Below are 22,470 nucleotides of genomic sequence, written 5' to 3'. Positions count from 1 at the left end.
TTGAGTTTGCGCACTAGTTTGCAGAGCCATGCCATTTGACTGGGGGCAGGTTAAGGAACACTGTCATTCTACTATGGTGGTGCTAATGCTCTTCATCTTCATTCGCATAATTGCAATCAATAACTTAAAGAGAATTACATTATTTATATTCATTCTCGAGTACCTTACCGAGAGTCAGTGAAGGGAATGATTACTGAATTCGATTTGCTACACAAGATCAGATTATCGCTCCATTTAGACAAATACGCTTTCTCTGGATTCCAAAACTTGATGGATGAGATGCCTGTAAAGCAGGGAAACGCCACGTAACCAGCTTTTATCCCACCCTACTCCAGACACACACCTGCGGAGCACAGCTTAGGAGTCTAGTCCTACACTCACCTTGCATTCAACGGTGAGAGATACATTATCTTAATTTAGGTGCCTTCATGGAGCAGAAGGTCTTGCTCCTCTTACACAACTTAAATGGAAAGAAATACTAGGTCATAAAGTGTTTAAATTACATGAACGAATACTGTGACTGAACCCCAAGTCCGCTACAGCTTCCATGTGGATCAGTTCTGATATCTTTCTGGAGGCAAACACCTGAAAAGAAAAACTTTGGTTTTCTTTAAAACTAGGTTTTATGAGAACTAAATCCAGGACAACAGCCTTTATTAAAAAGCAAAAGTAAAACAAAATAAAAAGCACTGTGTAAATAACTTTCGCCTGTTGTTTCTTTGCACAAGGAGTCTAGGTTCTTCCTCAGCCCAGCAACGCCTCAGTGACTTTCCACTTCGCAACAATCTCAGCACAGCCCCCGGCAGGAGGAGGCAAAAGAGGTTGGGTTTTTTTCCTACATGTCTTGGGGTGAGACTACGAATACGCTCCCTGCTCATCTCATCAGTCCCTTCTATATTGAAAGGTTTCAGGGTCTTATTGATTTTTATTACCGTCCTCCTCTCACACCAGACCAGCTGCTCTCTTGTTTGCCTCATCTATGCTCTGGAAAACCCTCCCAGATGAGTATGTTCCTTCTCTGAAAGCCAGTGAGCAATCAACCCTCCTTCCAAAGGCTTCCAGCCTAGTCGAGACCCCAGCAGCTGGGCAAGGTAACCCGGTAGCCCTTGCTACTGCCTCAACTGCTGCCTTTGAAAGAACACGACACCAGTAAGCAACGATCAGCAAATAAATCAACAGGCATTTTGTCACTGCAAGTGGCAAGTCATTTTGCTCACAATGGAATCAAGGTCTTGCTTGCCAAGCTCTTGAAAAGGAGTCATACAGAACCACTGCTTTAAGCAGGCATGAGTATTTTTGCACGATTAAGCTTTCGGCCCAAAAACCAAAGCTTTTCCTACGGAGTGTATGTGAAATAAAACAAAGTAATACAATTTTATACATTTGTACATATTTATAGATAATATTTATTATTCTCTGTGTGTGTACTGACAGATAATACTTGCAAACAGTTAATCCAAGATGACTATCTGAAATAACTTGCCAACATCTGAAATACCTTCCTCTGCCCTTATGAAGGGAAATGTTTGGAACAGTTGTTGTTCCTTTTTCTTTTTTTCTTTTTTTTCTTCATAAAAAACCACCTCCATAAAGAACTACTAGAAAGGCAAACATATTCGGTTTCTCTTGCCTTTTATTGTCTTTCAAGCACTATGCTCATCAGAGAAAGCTGCATGAACTTTCCAAGTAACAGAAGGCCACTCTTTATCCCAAGGCTAGATGTGAGTCTAGATGATGTTTCAAGAGTCCCTCTCAGCATTTAACAGCAAGAGCAACACTTTCCAACAGTGAGAAACTGAATCAGACTCATCATTTATTCTTTCCGCAAGCTCACAATAACAAGTGAGTGTTAGGGTATTTTTTAACAGCAACATACTAAGCAAATTTCTAGTAAATACACACTAGAAAGAAAAAGAAAAAAAAAAAAGAAAAAAAGACATGCTAATCCAGCAAGCACCAAACACAACGGTATTACTGCTTCATGTTTTTCACCCACAGTAGGAGTTTCAGCCACAGTTGGTGCCCTCGTACTCTCCCGCACTCACTTCCTAAACAAAATTCATCTGATTTCTAGTCAGGCACTAGTAGGGCTCTCACTTCGTACAACGGGCAGGGTGTTCTACACCTTGCGCAGCTGAACGCTCTCAAAATGATAACGATTTATGGCAAAGCTTTTTCAAGGTCAGACCACTGTGAGACACCCAACTTCCAGTCATGCCTTTGAAAATATTCTCCTTGCTCTTTATTGCCATTTGTAAATAGTTCTTCAGGTACATAGCTATCCAAAGGGATTAAGGAGATTTGCTGTTCTGATATGAAGCGAAGTTTTTATCATACAATCTGTACAATCTAGAAAGGACCACGCCAATAATCCTTGAATTCCCAGTGTAACGATTTGGTTTCTCTACAAGCTCTTCAAAAGAGAAATGAACAAACATAACATGTATTTGGAAACGGGCTTCCAAAACCCCCTTTTGCCTCATCTTCCTTTTGGAATGATCAGTTAACCTGATCTTTTCAATAGTCATTTAATGAAGCATTCTGTGAAATTAGAAAGACATTGACATTCCACTTTTCAAATAATGGGTCACTTCTGATTAAACTTCGATTGAACATTCAACTTTCAATCTTAAAACAAATTGCCTCCTTTTCTTTTTAATTTGAACCCAATTTCCTGCTGCCCTCAGCTCTCGTGACAGTAATTAATTGATTTATGAATCGATTAAATGGGGATCGAAAATGCAGGAAAAAAAACCCTTAAAACCCCAAACCTGGCTTACTCTTGCTTATTTATGATGGAAACTTGCACTAAAATTCACTTCTGATTTACTCATTTTTCTAACTTATCTTATCCTCCCTCAACTAATTAAGTGAGCAGAATGCTTCACCTTCTAAAGGTACTAATTTTACCATCCCTTTTTTACTGTCTTATAGCATACTTTCAATTTATCCGCCAAAATTTCAACCAATGCCTTTTAAATCATGAATAAAAATCCCACAGCACTTCTGGTGATTTAATGTAAAACAGAGTAAATACCAAGACATACTTTAGAGATCTATTTTGGTGTCATTAGAAAAAAATATTTTTAAAAAAACACAAACTGTCTTAGAACTGGAAGTAGTTCTGTGGTACGTACAACAATTTCCTTTACTAGGCCAGAACAATGCTGCATGCACAAGAGAGTCCTGTGTTCTTGACTATTACTTCAGAAACAGTTACATTACCAGTTAGGAATCTCTATTTAACTAATAATTTCTTAATAAGTTCTCATTCCATACCCAAATAGATTCTTCTTGCCTGCTGAATATTCCCCATTTATAAGAAAACATCTCTCTGTCCTTAACTTGGTGAATAATGCACAAATACCTCCAAGAATGTCGGGTTTGCGCTGGGTTTTTTTGGGGAGGGGGCTGGGTTTTTTGGGGTTTGTTTGTTTGCTTGCTTGCTTTTGGTTTTTTTAAAAGCAACGTGCAGTTGAAGGTTCTCCACTCAGCAATAACACTCAATTTGGAGAAACACAGTCTTCAGACTAAAGTTCTTTTATTATTTTGACTTCATCCTTTATTAGCATTTGTTTGTATTGTCCATATTTGCACCAGCTTCGCCCTTTAGCGCTTCATGTTTGTGCCACTAGTTCTATAACGCACAAAAGTGAAAGACTCTTAGGAAGGTACAACAGAGAACAAAAATCCTGAAATTTGTACAGGTAGGTCAGACACTACAACCATGCTAATCTAACACTGCGAAGGTCTGAAAATACACAAAAGAAGGATAAAAGCCAAGAGAAAGCTGTTTATTTTCTTCACATAGATCAAAGAATAATGTCTAGTAGAGAAGAATTTAGGGTATAAAGCTTCTGCTGCATCAAGACTGAGACTATAACGTTACCTGTCCACATATATACATATATACACACACACACATATATGTGTGTATATATATATATGCTGTGTCTGTTCTATTAATCTGTTTCACTGTTTTTGTAATACAACAGCATGGAAAGTAGAATTGCAGCAATCGCAAATGCAGCAACCTGAGGGCTGCACACAAACACGCAGCGTCTGGTGACTAAAACACAAAGCAAGGAGTCAGTGCTTACCTTCAGAACCAACCTGGGAAACAAGTTTAGTTGGGGGGTTGAATTCACCTGCAGAGCACACGCTATAAAGTTATGCTCGTGCCCAAAACTATTACCCAGAGATCCAGAGGCTTACAATTGCAGGAGGACTTGTCTGCATCTGTATTCAAAACCATTGCCAAAAACTTGTCATAGCATGAAGGAGAAAGCCCCGTCAGAAGAAAAGACAAAGAGGGAGCAGCGACAAGAACAAAAATACCTCTGAAATCTGCACTGCAGGCTCTCGCTAATTCCTTCTTCCATTTCACCCTAAGTCAAGCAATCAGCATATGGTGTCTTGGCAGCAAATATACTATTGTATTCCTTTGCAGAACAGGTGTTTCACCTCCGCTAGGCTAAAAGACCTTCTCTTCTCCATTTTCCTTTTTTTTCCTGGCAGGGTGTAAGAGATTGAAACAGAGGTTTGACTGGAAGAAAGACCAAAAAAAAAAAAAAAGGATAAGGGTATCTTATAGACTAAAATATTGTCAGCTACCGGGAATACTTTTAGTTTGGGAGGATGCTGCAGACTGAAGGAGATTTTTAAATATATTTACTGAAAAAGAGGATTATCTAGCATAGAACATACCAACGCCAAAGTGTGGCTCTCTAATGTGTGGGTTAAACGGAATCAATGGAATAACAGCAGGCACTAGCGTATGGCATACAGGATTTCTTACTAAGAAAAGCCCTTAGAGCCACAAACACATTGCAGAAGAGAGTGCATGCCTCCCCATCTGACTAGTGGTCTGACTTTTCCCTTTCTAGCAAATGCTCTTGATATCCAGTTAAATATTACCTCCAAAAATCTACAAAGAATTGTAAAGTGATATAAAAGTTGTTTTTCACTGGTTATTACTTAAATGAAACTAAAGACATCAAATACGTATGCTTTTAAATTATTTTTAGAAAGCAAAGCTTTGCATTTGACACAGCCTAATGTGTTCCAAAAAAAAAACTCATTCAAAGTCAGAACAACCCTATTTTGTGAAAGTGGGGATGTCAGAAGGAGTTTCTGATAAGAGGCTTTTCTTCGGTATTTTTACCATTTCAGTTTACTGAAGAACTTTTAGAAAAGAAACAAAAGCAAATCCATTTGCTGTTTTAATGTTCTGGTAATGACGTGCGCTGACCTTGGGATGTCACCAGATGCTGGACAGAATAAGCAAGGCCTGCCAAATCAGACTGCACAGGAAACAGAAGAGGTACAACCGCAATCACTGCTGCACAATTTATTTTATTATTCAACTCAACTGTAGCCAGAAAACCTCAAGCCAACAGTCATCAGACAGGAAAAGAATATAAGCACTTTTCTCTCATCTCTTTTAATTTAATGTTTTCTTCCTTGCATTAGTAAGTGAATTGAAATAATCACTGTAAAGCTATAAATTCACAGACCGCAGCACAAAGAAAGCAACTTCTAAGATATCAGGATACTTGCATAGCTTTATTCCTCTCTAAGGTTTTCCCTTGATGCTTCTTAAACTGAAGGCGGAATCAGGAGTTTCGGCAGAGGAAGCAGCCCTAGCCAGGAATCTGGAACCTCACAGAGGATCTTCCCAAAGCTTCCGAAGGTTACAGACAGGAGGCTCAGCTCAGATTCACCACACGTAAGAGAGAACACCTGTTCTTGGATGTGTGGTGTGAAGGATGCAAGAACATTTTGTAACATTTTATGATCAATTGTGAGCATCCAAATTGTGCAGAAAGCACGCAGCGCCAGTAAGATCAGCCTAACAATGTCCTGCTATAAGCCATGAATCCCAGCGACAGTGTCTCTCATAATCACAAATGTCACAAAGCACAAAGCTCTTATTTCCCGATTCGTTGTTTCTTATTTGCAGTTTTTCTTTTTAGTGCTTTAAAAAACAATTTAAGTTACCACACTGAATGAAGAAATCTGATTTTATCCACTGGACAGATACTGTGTAGGTGGGAGGCTCACCATTTTGCAGTAAGAATCAGAATCGGCTTTTGCTAAGAACAACAATAATGTCTTCAAAGACAATATTTATTTATCAAAAGCCTTATTAAACAGTTCTTTAATGGCCATGATAAGAAACATCAAACACTGCAAATTTGAGGGAATTTATCCTTGACTCAAATCACAGCTGTTTGATAGTCCAATGATCTTGATTTATTTTTCAAAGTATTAAAAGACAAAGCCGAATGACACACTACTACTATCTGCTGACACAAAACCAAGTTTTGATGCTTATTCTAGATACTCTGCTAGACTTTTAGTTGGGTCTGTTGTATTTAGCCACTCAGAACAACAATGATAAAATGTTATCTCGAACGCAATAAACCATTTACTTCTCCAGAAAGGACAGATAATTCAGGGCCTTCTATCCTTAAATAATACATGTTTTCAGTAACCAGACGCTTCAGCAGGCTAGCAAACAGAAGCAATAATGGGTATCTAAGTAAATTTTTCACGTGTTTTCCCATATCCCAGTGACCCTGTTAACTTTCAGGTTGTCTTTCTTCGATTGGTTTTCAACAGCCCTCAATAAACTCCAAGAAAATGAAGAGCCTGTGAGGGAATCCGCGAGGACAGAGTTTACAGCAACAACATGTATTCATGCAGTGGGAATGCTAAAGGAGCTGTGCATTTTTGTCACTGTACGGCAGCTTTACAAAAAGAATTTTCCCCTCCTGGATGCACCGTGGAATATTTGGGACATCAAAACACTAGGATTTGTGAGAACAGATTATTTTTTGGAGCAAAGTAATGTATCCAACTGATGAGGACATCATCAGTTTCACTAACATAAATGGGATAACAAAGATGCTCTTCCATGAAATTAAGTAGTTAAATATTCATATTATTCAATAAAACAACTCAAGCAATCAATTGAACATCAAATGTATTTTGTCTTGTAAAAGAGCGAGTCATTAACCTTAACAATTTCAGGATGCTTTTACCACCAAATTCAACTAATTTAGCGTCCAAGCGAACAGATGGACTAATGCATTAATGTAGTACTGGGGAGTACTACACTGAGTAACCCCTGAATATACTGAGAAATTAAAAAGCACTAATTTATGCTAAAGATGGACAGAAAAGAGAAAACACGTTGGCCAGAAGAAATATCGTATGAATAAACAAAAGCACAGGTATTAAACAGACAGTATAGCCAATGAGTGAGAAAGGCAGCTGTGGTTTGGACCTACCTTCCAAGTAGTTCCAAGACAATCTCCTGGGGACTGTTCGAACTACATTTGGTCACACACTGGCAGTTCATCGCTTGTCCGTGCACAACAGCGAAACCTCTCTCTTCACCTTGACACATCTAACTCCCATGGCTACACCTTGTTGACCGTAAAGTTCTACTACAAAGTTCATAAAATCTGCCAGCAGCAAATGCAACAGCAGCAAACTCTCCAGAGACAGATTAGAAAAAGGAAATCCTGGGTTTCCAAGCAACCTGCCATTCTGAGGCTGATACACATTTGCTCTTTTGCAAAGAGTTTCTGGTATTCTCAGCACACTAGCACTTTGATTTTTTCATACATGCATGAAACATCTCCCGTAACTCCCCACGGGCAGCTACCAGCTGTGTATTTCCTTAAAAAATTTAACATATACCAGTGAGAAAAGGGAGGAGGAGTAAAACAGGGAAGGAGGGGAGCCATGCAGCTGTATTTTTAGATGGAAAAGCTACCGAACTGCAGATCACAGCAACACACTGCTGTTAGGCAAACTCCCTATTAGTCTATGGCTTCTGTTTAGGGTAGGAAGCTCCCTGGAATATCAGGCTCAAACAACTGGCACTAATTCTCTTCTAAGGACATTCACACACGTGCCACAGGCTTGGAGGTTGTGTTTTGAGCAGCTAAGGCTGAAGTAAGTACATCACGTCATCGTATATGGTCTACTCTGATTCTTCAATGAGGATGACACCATGATGCTTCTAATTGACTGTCTCAATAAATATACTTGGATCTGAAAAATTAATTGGTACTGGGTGACACTTAATCCAGGAGGACATAAATAATTACAGAAGAAAAACAGCAGAAAATTTACCACGAGACCCTGGTCGGCCGTAGATCAGCAAAGATCTCAAGGCAGTAACTCAAGGAAAGGGACTGGAGGACATATTGGAAGTATCTGGATATGGAGTAACAGTGAGATTAATGATGTGATGGCAAAATGCTAAGATAACTACATCAGGAATATAGAGATCTGAAACTTCAGAACATTAAAAATTGATTGACTTTAAGCACTGTAACTGTTTGACCAGGGAACTACATTAGTAATACAAAACTGGCTCTCAGTGAAGGATATCACAGATGAGACAACTCAAGTTTGCTTTAGATATATACACACAGGTACGAGGCTGTGTCTGTGGAGTTAACTTGCTCACTTGACCCAGAATTTGCTGACAAAACTACACCGCAGACTTTGCTGCCTTCCATAACGCCACCTTGATTTTATATATATATATATGCATCTAAAAATAAAAGTGTGTGGTTTTATATGTATATATTATCTTTATAAATACTCCCTGACAAGAACTTTGTGAGAGCGCATTGGTCAGAAATGTACAGGGAGAGTTATCAGAGTTTGTTCACAATACATCCAGCCGCTGCGCATTACAACACAGGTGACACTCCTAGATAAGTTGCAGCTCAGACATTGTAGCATGAAGACAGAGGTTGTGTCTGTCTGTCACTGGGGATTATCTGTCCTCCTCGAGCTTGCAAATTGTTTACTGGCTGTTTTCAGCTTTGCTGGCATACACAGTCCATTCTGTACCAGAGATACAGAGAGAGAACTGCTCTTTCAAAGAAACAGTAGCTTTTAATAAATTCTGTCAGCCAGAGAAATGGTAAAGCTCACTGGTAGGCAAAAATTAACTTCATTTTCATTGCTCATTTTGTGAAATCTAAGAAACAGTGTGCTGGAGGTTACAATGGTAATGGATGTAGCTATTCATGTGGTAATAGAGCCAGTGGCCACCAGCTACACTACTGAATTACCTATGCTGCGATGACTGGTAAGGCAGCTGCAAATCTGAAAACAAAAAACCCCTCCAAATGCTTTCTACAAGTTCCACTTAAAGTAAATTAAACTTCTCACAGAGGCTAATTACTTAGACATTTTCACTGAACTAAAATGAAATAATGTAAACGTCATGTCAAGGTCATAACTGGAACCAACTCAGTACATCAGTGACTCAATAATGAGAGGAAACAGAATCTCCCAGTCATCACTGGGACAAGGACGTCTGTGGTAAGGTCCCAGTGTGGGACCGACCGGACAGTTCTGACCCTTTACACATGGCCAACACCCAGAACTTCCCCATGGCACCCTGATTTCTATGAATTTGTATGTTCTGTTCAAAACTTTACCTTGACTAAAAAAACCCCCAAGAAATGAAAGAGCAGCTGAAGGTCCCCAGAACACAGGATTAAAATGGGGCTCCCAGTCACTGACACCAGAACCCCACAATGCACAGGCATTCCCCAGTGCTCCCACACAGACAGAAATCGGTATAAACACCAGTTTCCCATTCGGTTTTAAGAAGACACAAGGCAGATGCACCGAGGAGCGCTCCATACTGCCTGAGCCCTCCCTCTACACTAACACGAGCACATGAAAGAAAGAAAAGCAGCCCACAACACGGGAGTTATTTTCCGGTAAACTAGACCCTGGGTTCTCTCTGTCAAGGACAGCTCCTCTGTTTCTTTTCTCATAACAAAGGAAACTTGGAAAGCTTTTGATTTCTTTTGAGAGAAGTGCATGATGTGTCAGTCTAAGCATGTAAATACTGAAATCAAGAAACTGCAGCAAGTTTCCCCAAAGAGTGATAAAAAAGGAAGAAAAGAGGGCAGGAGGGGGGCAAGGGAGGAGGCGGAGGCAGATGCTAAAACCAAATGAGAAGCCACATTCATTGAAGAGTTATGATTTAGTGGCCTCTGCATTACACCAATGTGGGCGAAAATCACTTTTGAGGGCTCTAATGAAAGTTGAAAGTTACCTTCAAAAAGTTATGCATATTTCAATAGAAATAAAAATCATTATGCATTCTCTCTAAAGAGGATACAATCTCAAACTGTCAAAATTCTAAACTCTTCTACATATATTACATACAAATGCCTTCTATAAAGAAACCTCTTTTCATTTTTCGTCTAAATTAGCTTAGTGGTCCATGGTATTACACTAGCTTGGTCTAGCCTGTGAATAATGTGACAGGTAATTTTTATACTTCTTGCCTGTACTTAAGTTTGAGTGAAGATACGGAAAACAACTTTTATGGTCTAGGTGTAAAAGTAAATGTTCTGTAAGCCCCGCATACCCAAACTCGGACAGCCACCATAAAATATTTCATGCTAAATATATGTCCATCAATAAATAACAAAAAAAGGGGCTAGGTGGTTGGTTGTTTTTTTTTTTTTTTTTTTTTTTAAATAATGTGTAGTAACTTGCTTTTTCTCAAAACAAAATGATAATACTAACATTGATATAACCTACCACGTTATCACAGAAGGGATTTAAGATTCTGTGTTATCAGACAGGCGTCGTTACGTAATAGGATGCACTGAGAAGGATGAATAATATGCAGATAACTTAGGCAATCATCTAGCTATAATTTAAAAAATTAGATTCCTCATGAAACCGCCGACTACAATGACATAAAAATCGATAGCAACAGACTATTTCCATCTTGAAAAAAAGCTCAAAATACTCCTGTACCAGCTTAAGTTTGCAAGTGATTGGAACAGCTTCAAAACACTGAACGGTTTAATGTGGTTCGATTTAAAATGCTGAAGAACAAACTGCTATGCAGAAACATCACTTTAATTACGAAAGGTGCTTTACAGACTTGGCTTAAATATGCCCCATAGTACCACTGCTAAACCCTGTTCTACAGCAACAGAGAAATCTTTTCTTTTTACTAAGTAAAAAAGTAAGTTTGTTTTGGTTCTCTGAACAAGAAATAATTTCCAATTGCATTTCAGAGGTGTTAAACATTCACAAATTCAATTCACGTTACTTCCAGTTGTGGGATCTCAGCATATTTAACTGCTGAAACACCTCAGCATGGTCAGCTAGAACATGTGTCAAACACAATTTTGAAGGATTTTAGTTTCAAGTCACTTTGATCATAAAGAAACGAACCTAGGAATCTAAGCAACAAGTTCTCTGCCTCCATGCAGGCTTTCCATCCATTGCCTCAAAACCACATCAGCTGTATCCACTTTCTGAAATAAATCAGTGTATCTTCACAAAACAACTTCCAAATTGTGTTAAACAGGAATAACCAAAGTACTCTGGATTCATGCATCTTTTCCATTCATGTCTCCAGTTATAAGAAATTTTCATACTAATTAACAAGTAAGTGTTCACTGTGACTAAAACCACTTTCTGTCAACACAGCCACAGATTTGATAATGAGACTTTTACTGCTGTAAAGACTAAGTTCCAAAAATTTTTAACGCTTTTTTTGTATTTTGTAGAGGACATTCACAAGAGCAGAGTTGAGTCTACAGTGAACGTTACTTCATATGGAAGAACACAGTTATCAGTCACACAACTGAAACAAACCATTTAATACTAGAATTTCCATTAATGTGAAAATTTAAGATGCCAAAAAGCAACAGAGAAGGATAAAGACACGTAAGGGAAGAGAAGCAGGATAAGCTACTAAGTGATAAAGAGGTATTTTCTACTACACAGGTACACAATCAATGTATATCCATTGAGAAAGAAGAACAATGGAGAATTTGAAACTGAATGCACGCTCTTCAGACCAGCCACCACCATATCCAGCCTTTGTAGAGTTATTCCTAACTTACGATCAAGAACCCAAAGGCTGAGCTTCAGTCATGTTGTTTACAAAATAAAAACACCACAGGTGAAGAATTTACATCTAAGGCACTACGCAGAATCATGATGAACAATGATGTATCCAAAACCATAGTTTTGTCCATTATATGCATGTATTTTCTGTCATTATGGACCACTTATTGGTTTGAAAATACACTGTCATACAAACATGACTAATATTTTCAAGGGCACAGAAATGCTCTGCACCTGAAAAAAAACCCAGACTTTTCTCACTCGCTCCAATTTGTTGTTCCCGATGTACTAATGATCATACAATCGAGTAATTCCATTGATATCTAGCTCTTACTGCAGTACGGATAGTAACGAAGCCAAGTCTGTCATATAAGACCTCTTCTACTTTATGCTGCTCTTGCTTGTTGATGTAAAGCCAAGCAAAGGTACTTCTAATCCTACCCTCTACTGAGGTGAGGACTAAATGACTTATGACCATGGGCTTTCAGTAGCAGAGAAACTCAGGTTTGAAATCAACATTACTTCTCTCTCTGGAGGCTTTGCACGGTCACCTGGATGTAAGTGAATCATTGACTTAAACAGCACGAGTCCTCCACAAAGTAAGAGAATCTGCAGTATGAGGAAAAGCTGATCAGCCTTTCTGCTGATACATGACAAATCAGAATGTGACCCTCACGTGGAGGTAAAGCTACTGTGTCAGATGTTAGGAGGGGAGGAAGGCTTTCTGCAGCAACTGCAAAAGAACCCTTGGAAATTGGCTTAATATTATGGTTTCTTCCCACTTGAGAAATTCTAAGTTTACTTCTTACTGGCAGACTAAAATGCTGCATATTTTCTGCTAGTAAATAAATGAGCTGCATTTCACTCGGTGCATTTTTATACTAGTGGCTGAATACTCAGAATGCACTTAACTAGCTCACAGATCTGACCACAGGCATTTGCCATGCAGATTTAACCTTCCTGAGGCTGTGCTTCAGTGTATTAGATAATTTCAAACAAGATAGTTTTATTTACTCTTCTGGTCTGAATGTTTCCTCTTACAGTTTTTATTTCCTTTTATTTACTCCTCAGGTTCCTGCCAATGAAAAGCTTTTACAGCCTTCTCTCTGAGGACTGTCATTACCCTGGCTGGGTAAGAAATGCATTTCTACAGCTGACCTGTAACTGCCGCTCTGTAGACAGACTGCAAGGCACAGGTCTTCAGCTTTTCTACTCTAAAAGAGGTTGTCTTGGGCTTCTTTTTTACTCTAAAACAGATTTTTGAGTGTGGAATAGCATCAGTTTTACGTGACACTGCATACTGACAGGTGGATAAAATAAACAACTAATGTATACTCCAAAGGAAGAGAATTTCCTGAGTAGGTCACAGCAGTGAAAGAGACAGTAGAGGAAACCAACCCGGTAAAAAGATAGTGTACAAAAGCATGTCAAAACATCCCATTTCTGAGACCTGTTTTCCCAAATACAGATCTTGTTTTGCAATGAAGCTGACAAAGCTGAGGCACAGTTTAAAAAGCCGAATGGCTTGCAAACAAACAAGCAAAAATCCCTCCCTGTAAACCTATAGATTATTTTCTGGCACTAGCCCGGACAAGAGAAATTCCTACAATGTTTATTAATACGGCTAATTTCTGGCAGCCTTATAATAGTACTATCTGTGTTTGATACAATACACAGAATCCCTAATAAACAATTGCAATAAACAGTACCCAATAAACGGAGTGCTTGTCTGGTAGGATACGGCAAACTAGGAGAGCCAGCGAGCCTATGATTTGAAGGACTGTTAATAACTGGTGCAATAAATAACAAAAATATAGCAAAGAATCCAAATTTAATCATTCTGTGTAACTTCACTTGTAGGAAAAGATTAATCCTCTTGCCAACAGAAATTTACACATTTTACTAAGCAGATTCATTTCTCACATGAAATAGATCTCATGGGGGCAGATGAGAGGTGCAGTTCACCAGCTTCACGACAGCGTTACACGTATCACAAGTTTACTTCTAGGAAATGATTCTGCAAGAGGGACAAAAGCTGAGCTTTCAACGGAGAATCAAATTTGCTGTGTCATATTTAAGCAATTATGAAAATCTTCTATAATTTTAGTTACTTGCTGAGTCATTCTGAGAGACAAAAATGCACATCTGCAAAGTTAACCGAACACAAAGAATATCTTCGGTAGGACTGAAACAGACAATAGCCAAGGAAACCTTCAGTGTTCATATTATAGATGTTGCTGGGAAATACTTATTATTTTGATATACTGAGGTTTGCAGGTTCTTTCTCATGCTCTATAGATCCTGTACATGCAGATCTGGAATGAAAGCTATGTGGAATAGCTGCTAAGTGACAACAGAAATCTGAACTGGACCAGGCCTGTCATAAACATTGCACTCATTCTGCCTTCGCATTTTCCTTACAGCCTTTGCCTTGTGTTTCATCTGAAACAGAATACTTTGTCTAACAGGCGCAGTGATGTTTAGAAACAGAAGTCTCCTTATTTATGTAAGTTCTTGACTTAATCTATTTTAATTTACAAAACAACATCACAACAATGCTCCAAGATTTGGCATATTTCTGTTTTGTTTTGCATTTGTGAAATAGAAGCAGATTAGCATGCAGTGCCATGAAGCATTCCAGTTCAGCTCGGCTTCAGCTTTGTTCTTGAACGTGGAAAAATGCGCGCATGTGTAGATAAAGCACAGTGCAAGAAGAGAAATGAGAGCAATATGAAGTCAACGCGTTGATACATTTACAAGAAAACACACACCCTTCCTCATGACCACTCTATCTCGAAATAATTAATGCCAGGCTTCCTGATCCTCAGCCGACCAACTGAGGGGAAGCTGGAGGTGTCCGCGTGCAAATACAACCTACAATAGTGAAGGCTGAGGAAGGACAAACTTGCCTAACAGTTTATCTGTATCCCATTCCAACCTGGTCTCCAAGCAGCGTAACATGCCTCTTCCTTCCACTTACCTTGCAGAGAGGACAACGGACCGAAAAAGAACATGGTGTTTTGAAGACTCCAGTCAAGCCTTCAGATCTTTACAACCAGCATATATACTAGAGTCATATTTTGCCCACAGTATGAAAATGGATATAAAATTAATTTTGAAGGCTTTCTCATCCTACTGCAGGAAAAAAAATACATGTCAAAGCTTGTTTCCTCAACACTGAAAGCAGTCTGAAAAGTTGGTTTAGATAACATGTAACCTATAATATTATCAGCAATGTTAACATTTTTAACATAATGTCATCCAATTACTTTTTTTGCCTTTCATTTGTTCTAAACATGTACCTGTTTGTTTGAATGCCACACCCCTATAAAATCAGTCACTTTGAAGCTCTGTGGTAATCCTCTGAAGATCTGAAACACTGCATTTACAGGAGATAACCTTCCACTTGTCACATGTTAGGATATAACCTGCAAAAATCTAATTGTATCTTTCTGCTATTTTCAGTTTGTCCATTTTTATTTGTAACTACCTCTGATGTTTTGATGTCCTCATACGAAAACTGCGTGGCAGGTACTCCAAGATGGTTGATGAAATAATCTGCATCTCCCTGTATCTGCACAGAACTCACGTTAGATCCCAGGCATTTTGTCTTTTCCACACAGTTGAAACTCTGGCTCTGAAAAACAAACACAAATCAAAATTCTACTTACTTATGTGCAACCAGACTCTTTAACAATTTGTATCAATACCTCACTTACACAGCATTCTTTGGGTTTAAGCATTTTAAAATCAAGCTGGAACTTACGCTGGTGCAAACAGGTATCACCTGATTCATACTTAGTGGTGAGTGAGTCTGCAGCCCTTTCCCCCTCTATTGATCCATACCGCAGTCTTTGGGCTCGGACAGAGCAGAGAATGAAGAGCGGGCTGCAACACGGCCCAGTCTCTCAAAGGATAATGAAAGTCCCACCTTCTTGAAATGGCAGGGGGGGCAAGAGAAGAAGCCTTTGGCAGGCATTTGAAATGTCCCATACTGGGCAGGAGATTCCGTGGTACCTTTTGGAAGCATGTTCCAGGATCTTTAATGGCTACTGAGGAATCAATTCTTTTATTCTTTTATTTTTTATTCTTTTATTCCATTAATAGCATGCCCTCTAACAGCAAAAAGCTTAATCACATAATCATATTCAAGATCTCTGTGGTTGATGTAATGCTGGCAATGGAAAGAATTTGCTCCAATTGCAGAGTAGGGGTTAAGAGAAAAAGAATTAAAAGGCTAAATATATATAAATACACATTTTCTGGGTAAATGACTTAAAACAGTCCTAGTCAGTGACACGTTTGTATTTCTTTCGCTTAAGCATTTAATGGTGAAATCTTAGCAACAGAATTGCAACAAATGTAAGATGAAAACTGGAAAAAAAGCCCAAGACTGAGTGCCACGTACTAGTGTAGCTTTCAAATACATCAGGTAATTAAACACTTAATAAACAGCAGGCACAAAGGCTTTCAACATCTATTATCGCCAATAAGCTACTTAGGTTTCTTTTTAAGAATGTTAAGAAGCTGAAGTACTAGAGATTATTTACATTTAGCTAGCAGTTTATAGAGTATAACATAACTTCCTCAGACTTCCCTACTAAATTACTAGCTTGCTAGAAGAACACTGTAAGATTATTTCTCCTTTAATACTAAAATACACCAGATTCTGTGCACTACAGTTCCTAGGGTGAGCAGGAAGATATTTTAAGAGTTAGAAAGAGACAAATCTCGGTATTTTTCCATATTTAAATTAGCATAATTATCGCTTCACGGTTTCACTTCTGTGCTATGAAGAATGCAATGGCTTATTACCCAGTATAAATAAGGGCTGCAGGTTCTCACAGAAGTCTATTTTAAAATACCTTCCAGAAAGAGCTTTCTGTGCAGTATTTCTGAAAGGTGGCTATATCACTCTCTTTTTTGTTACATGTTTCTGCTCCCGCCATTCTTACATACATTCACAGTTATGCAAGGTCTGTCCAAAAAGACTGAGAATTACAGTCAAAAGAGAAACAAAAGACCCCTTCCATATGTGCACTCCACCTCTAGTAAATACGATCCTCGTTAAAGATATCCACGGAGCAACACAATTTACAGCAGCCAAAAGCCTAGCCCTCCACGGCATGGCAAGAAAAAAGCATAATAAAAATTAAACATTCATGTACCATTAACCTTAGGTATCATTTGTAAGTCACAGTTGTTAAAACATCGCAGACGAAAGTTTAAATCATGGCTTTTTGGGGTATTTTTTAGATTTAGATTAAGAAATGTTCTTTACGTTTTTGAACTTGAAGGCCTTGAATCCCTTCAATGGCAACTTTTGTTCCTGCGTTTCACTCCCCCTTTACACCATTCCTGGGAAGGTTTCAATCACATTGAGAAGACAACATCACAGTGTGGCTGTTCAAAGACACACAAATCCATCTGCTATCTAAACAGTCTCAATACAGTCAGTAAATTTGCTTTTTAAAAACTAAAAGCTACAACAGAAACAGTTCCAGAAACCCAAACTATATCATCATTTTAAAAGATGTTTTTAAATAACCACACTTTATCCTACAATCTTTCCCAGTCAAAAACACTGTATAGCACACATGCACGCAGAAAGGCGTGTTTATAATTTTATGCATATATATGCACACAAGATCCATTCTTAACTGATTGCTCCTCTCAGAAATTATAAGACGCTTAAGTATCCCACAGTGAACTACACTACAGTGTAGATTAGACTATCCCTTAACTTCCCCATACTGCCCAACTCATCTGGTCAAGTTTGATAAATGAGTGGTCTGTTCTTCCTTTAATGTTTCTAAGTTTACTGAATGATTGAAATACAGCTTTTGGGTTCAGTAGGAAAATCTGTAAAAGAAGCAAAAAACCCAGACACCTACCACAGGAAATCACAAAGTTAAATGACCAAATTAATACCAATAAAACTCTTGGGCAAAACAATTCAGCATCAGAAAAGACAAAGAGCTGAAGAGTCAATGATGCATAAGCAAGCCACGTACTACATGGAGGGATCTTGACTTTCTAAGAAAACCTGATCTTAGTTCTCATTACACACAATGGCAGCAAAGCTCTTCAAGGCTACTGCTACTTGCATCCGCTCCCGTTAAGAATTTATGTAACTATCGTGACTATGCAGAATTAATTTTCAATTTTCAATGCATTTTCAAGAAGTAATCAATAGAAGGGCTATCTTGAAACGTGACAAGGACCATCAAAATTTTAATACGTACCTCACAGAGGTAAGGAAATGGAGCAGGGAAACAAACATACATTTTTTTTCCTTATAAATCTACATCTTTATACTTTTCACTCTATTAAGCGAACATTAACCTTTCATCATCTCCTATGTACTCATATCTAGAATTTGTTATGGGACTTTTCAGAAAAGGAATACTGTAAGCTGCTGACTGGAGACACAAGTGTGGACTTGGAATTTACACCTAGAATTCCCAATTGAAGAGAGGGTAATAGAGGGTAACAGAAAAAGGAAAACAAGGTTTCATGCAAGGAGTAACATTTCACACGGCAAAAAAACACCAGAAATTTTCAATCCAATATGTGAGAGGTGGTGTAACTGTACAAATGAAGTTCTAAGGCATTTTCCATTAGTGTCATCTCACCTATACCCCCAAATTATTGACTAAGTATGAAGAATATTAGAAAGCTGGATCATTATCGTCATCCACTAAGCAGATTAGGTTTCACAAAAAACCCAAAACAATCAAGGTTATAGAAACTGCAGGGACACAGCTAATTAACAGAGTACTTTGATATTGTTCCCAGTTCTGTATTGTTTCTAAGAGACGAAATGATTGTAGACTCAGTTAATTCTGAATATGCACCAACCCCCATTTCTGCATACCAGGAACTGAAAAAAGAGATGCCTTCCTCTTCCAGAAATTCAAGCTTGACTTTTAGCCAGCCTCTGTCCCTCAGAAAACGTTTCACTGCATTCCATTTTAACTATTCAAAACCAACTTGTTCCTTTTTTTTCCTCACTATAGCAACAATGAAATATTTTTTATATGTGAAATTTTACATATGAAATGTTTAAATATTCAGTTAAGAGTATAATGGGATACGGTACTTTCTGGTTTTTCACATCACCATCCTTTATGCTATAGGATTTCTATTTTTATGACAGCAATGTTCAATTCAATAGTGCTAGCCTCTTAAGAGTTTAACTGCTTTGTTCGACTTTCACTGCTCTGACACACAAGTCCCCAATGACGACTAGTTCAACAATAAATATTTAACACTGCGCTAACATGGGAGAATGCTTTATGTGCAAGACACTGTTCTCTTCCAATTTATTTTTATTGTTACGCAGACTCTACATGCGCATTCTTCAAGTATTTGGCAATAACTGCAAAGTTCATACAGTGTGTTTTGCATTCATTAAACAAATGAAATGTTTCCCAAAATTAATGGACCTTAAGATAAAGAATAATAATGTCCTACAATTAATAAAACTTTCCCATCAATGAAGTGTTGTTAAACTAAGAGGCAAGCTATTAACTTAGTCAATGCAAGAACACCATACAGCATGCCACATATTTCTCCCACGGTAACAAATCAAAGCAATTAAGAAGTGAAAGCAATCAGCAAAGCAAGCCTCTTCCTCCACCCCTGTCTTGCAGTTTCAGAAAAGAAACCAAGGAACCATTTCCTGGAGTAAGAGATAGTCTTACCATGCAGGAGAAAGGTGGCAGGCACGGGAATGATGGGAGATGAGAAGAGAGTAATTAGGTGGTGGGGCATTTTAGGCTGTTTGCTCGCCTCAAGACAGTTGCCTAATGCCATTTGAGATGTTGCGAGGCTTAAACAAGACACAGGGGAAAGTCTGAATCAGCAAGAAGGAAGTGTATCAAATCTCAAATGAGATTAAAGTTTTTCTTTATATGACTGAATGGAGTTCCTTTACTTATACAGGTTTGCTTGTCAATGTCCAGGCAGCTCAGCCTTGTATTTATTATTATTATTATTATTATTAGTGTTTCACAGGTAAAAGTAACATCAAATCTAATACACCTTCATTTATACTATTAAACCCATCAGCGAGACACATACTTGAAGCCATACCTACAAACACCTGTTTATGGGACCATCATCCACAAACGCTGGCTAGAGTAGTAGCTGCTGCTTTCGTTTCTTTCCCTCCTCATCCTCACCTAGACGATCCATCCTAAATATTTGTTTGATCTTTCTGCACTGAAGACACTACTGTTTTCTGACACAGAAATTAACTTCAAAGTCCACCTAGTCAACCAACTGGAAATACTCCTCTTGTATCGTGTGAAACACCCTCCTACCGAAACGTCCGAGCACTGTCTCATGTCTCTTCCAATATGCAGCAGTCAGGAAACCAGGAAAAGATCACCTGCCCCAAACTGTAACCGCAATTTGTGACAAGCAGGACAACCTCCATGCTTGGCAGCAGCATGCCCGATCTGCACTCCAAGCCAAGGAGGCATCAGTGCAGAACAGAGATGAAAGACTGACTGTGAAAAAATCCCTGCTGCTAGGAAATGAAGGTTACCGCGAAGTAAAAGCCTACTAGGGGATGTGGGCCACAGAACCGACAGGGGTCAGGGAGAAAACTGCATCAATGCCAATGTCCAGAAACACAGGATTTAAAAGCATTTTAAAGTTCTTCAATCACTTTGGCGTTCTGCTTTCCCTTTCCTTTTTTTTTAATTTTGCTTGTTAAAATCTAAAATAGTGTCATTTACAAAAAAAAACAAAACAAAACAAAACAAAAAACCCAAAAAACAAAACAAACCTCTTTATAACTTAAGAATTTGATTAATTTAAATTCTGATAAGACACAGAATCTTTCTTTTCATATGAGCAAAAAACAATCTGTGAGTTCCCAAATTGGAAAAAAAAGTTTAATTGTTATGCTTTAATTCACCAGATGCAGTCAGGTCCTACTTAATGATTCTTTAAATGTTAGTAGGAAAAAAAAAAAAAGATATCTTTAAAAATGCATCTAGAATAAATGATCAGCAACACGCTCTGTAAGAACTAACTCCCTGTTGTAGAGCAGGCAAAGTGCGTTTCTTCAGCTGGTTAGTCGTACAGTAAAACACAGATAATAGCACTACTCAGCTCACTCAGTTCTCAGGCTGGTCTCCTCTGTGTCAATCAAGCCCTCCCTTTAGAGTGGAAGGAACGCGAGCCATGCCGTGAGCCGCTGATCAAGGAGTGGTTCATGTCAGTGCAAGCACACGCATGCCATTCGTAAGTGAATAATTTTATTTCTCTGGAGTTCATTTTGGTTTTCGGCATCATGTTACAGGTTTATGTTACAAATTTGAGAAAACGAAGAGTACCATATGGCCCACTAAATACATTTAATTTGGATTAATGTTATAAAATAGACCTGACGCATCTGAAGTATAATCAAGTGGTACTTCACTGCAGACCTTATCCTACTACTAGTGAGAGCTAAGCATTCATAGGTGCCTTTTACTGACATTTTAACACCCTGGTATAAAAATAATTTATTGGGCGTTTCTGAAGTTCACCTTCCACCTGGAGACATGTACCTGTCAGTTAGTTCTGGTCACCTTCCTTCCTTCATGTGACTCCGGCTGAAGTTAAAACCTTGGCAGCTTTTGAAAAGGGATTAAAATGTCTAAGTAGTTTTCAACAGGACAAATAAGGAATGACCAACCGTTCGTACGATGTGTCAGTGATCCCAGCTTGAGAACTACAGCAAGGAAGCTGATTCTTCAGAATAATCTATCTCTATTTCTTGCGCTGAATCGCCACCTGTGTTAGTAACTGGTGCGAGGCAAACGCATTTAAGAAGCAGAAGCATGATAAGACCACCCAAAATGATCTAAACGAAGAGCTACAGAATTTATTAAATTAACTACAGACCATGTAAAAATGCAGAAAGCCACAGATTAGCATCTTTATTACTCCAAATGTGTTACGCTAAATCATCACCAACCGGTAGGAAAGGCCAGAGAAGCCGCATAGCAAAGGATTCACAAGTATACATCTCTCATCCGTAAAAACCTGCTACACTCTGACAAACAAGTAATTAGAGGAAGAAGGTTTGACAGCGCTTAAGAAAAATATTATTAGCTGTTTGCTTGCCCTGACTACCATAATATACTGAAAAAGAATAATCATGGAGTTTCTAGGAATTGTATTAATTCTATGGCAAGCATACTCCTCTGTTTTCTCCCATCTAATTATCTGGTGTGGCTATAAACATCTTGCTTTGCTCTCTGCCTTCACTGATTGATCATGTATATTGTTATTAATGCAAATCAGCTGTTGGTAAAATTATGAAGGAGATTTAATACAGCACTATAGACCTCAAAGTACTTTTGAGATCAACTAAAGGCAAGCAAGGTACAAGGTACTCAACATTTCAGCACTGCCCAGTATCACAGAGCGAAACAACTAAATAGAAATTAAATGCATGGCATTTCCCAAAATCTGAGCTTTATCAAACTGTCACGATTCAAGTATGTACATAAAAATAGTTCTAAATTATATCCACTCATT

The 22,470-nt window shown here is 38.4% G+C and overlaps 1 protein-coding gene across 4 annotated transcripts in view; it reads right to left on the bottom strand.

Annotated features, from left to right (window-relative positions):
- The window catches only part of NAALADL2 (N-acetylated alpha-linked acidic dipeptidase like 2), a 477,589-nt gene that overhangs the window by 69,554 nt on the left and 385,565 nt on the right, over positions 1-22,470 (bottom strand). For all 4 annotated transcript variants that reach the window (XM_063339333.1, XM_063339332.1, XM_063339330.1 and 1 more), the window contains one exon: positions 15,419-15,565. In XM_063339333.1, coding sequence (XP_063195403.1) covers positions 15,419-15,565 — 147 coding nt within the window. The remainder of the gene's footprint in view (positions 1-15,418; positions 15,566-22,470) is intronic.

This window comes from Chroicocephalus ridibundus, chromosome 6 (assembly GCF_963924245.1).
Source record: "Chroicocephalus ridibundus chromosome 6, bChrRid1.1, whole genome shotgun sequence".
NCBI lineage: Eukaryota > Metazoa > Chordata > Aves > Charadriiformes > Laridae > Chroicocephalus > Chroicocephalus ridibundus.
Note: the sequence above shows the minus strand (reverse complement) of the source record. Positions and strands in the feature narration are given on the sequence as shown.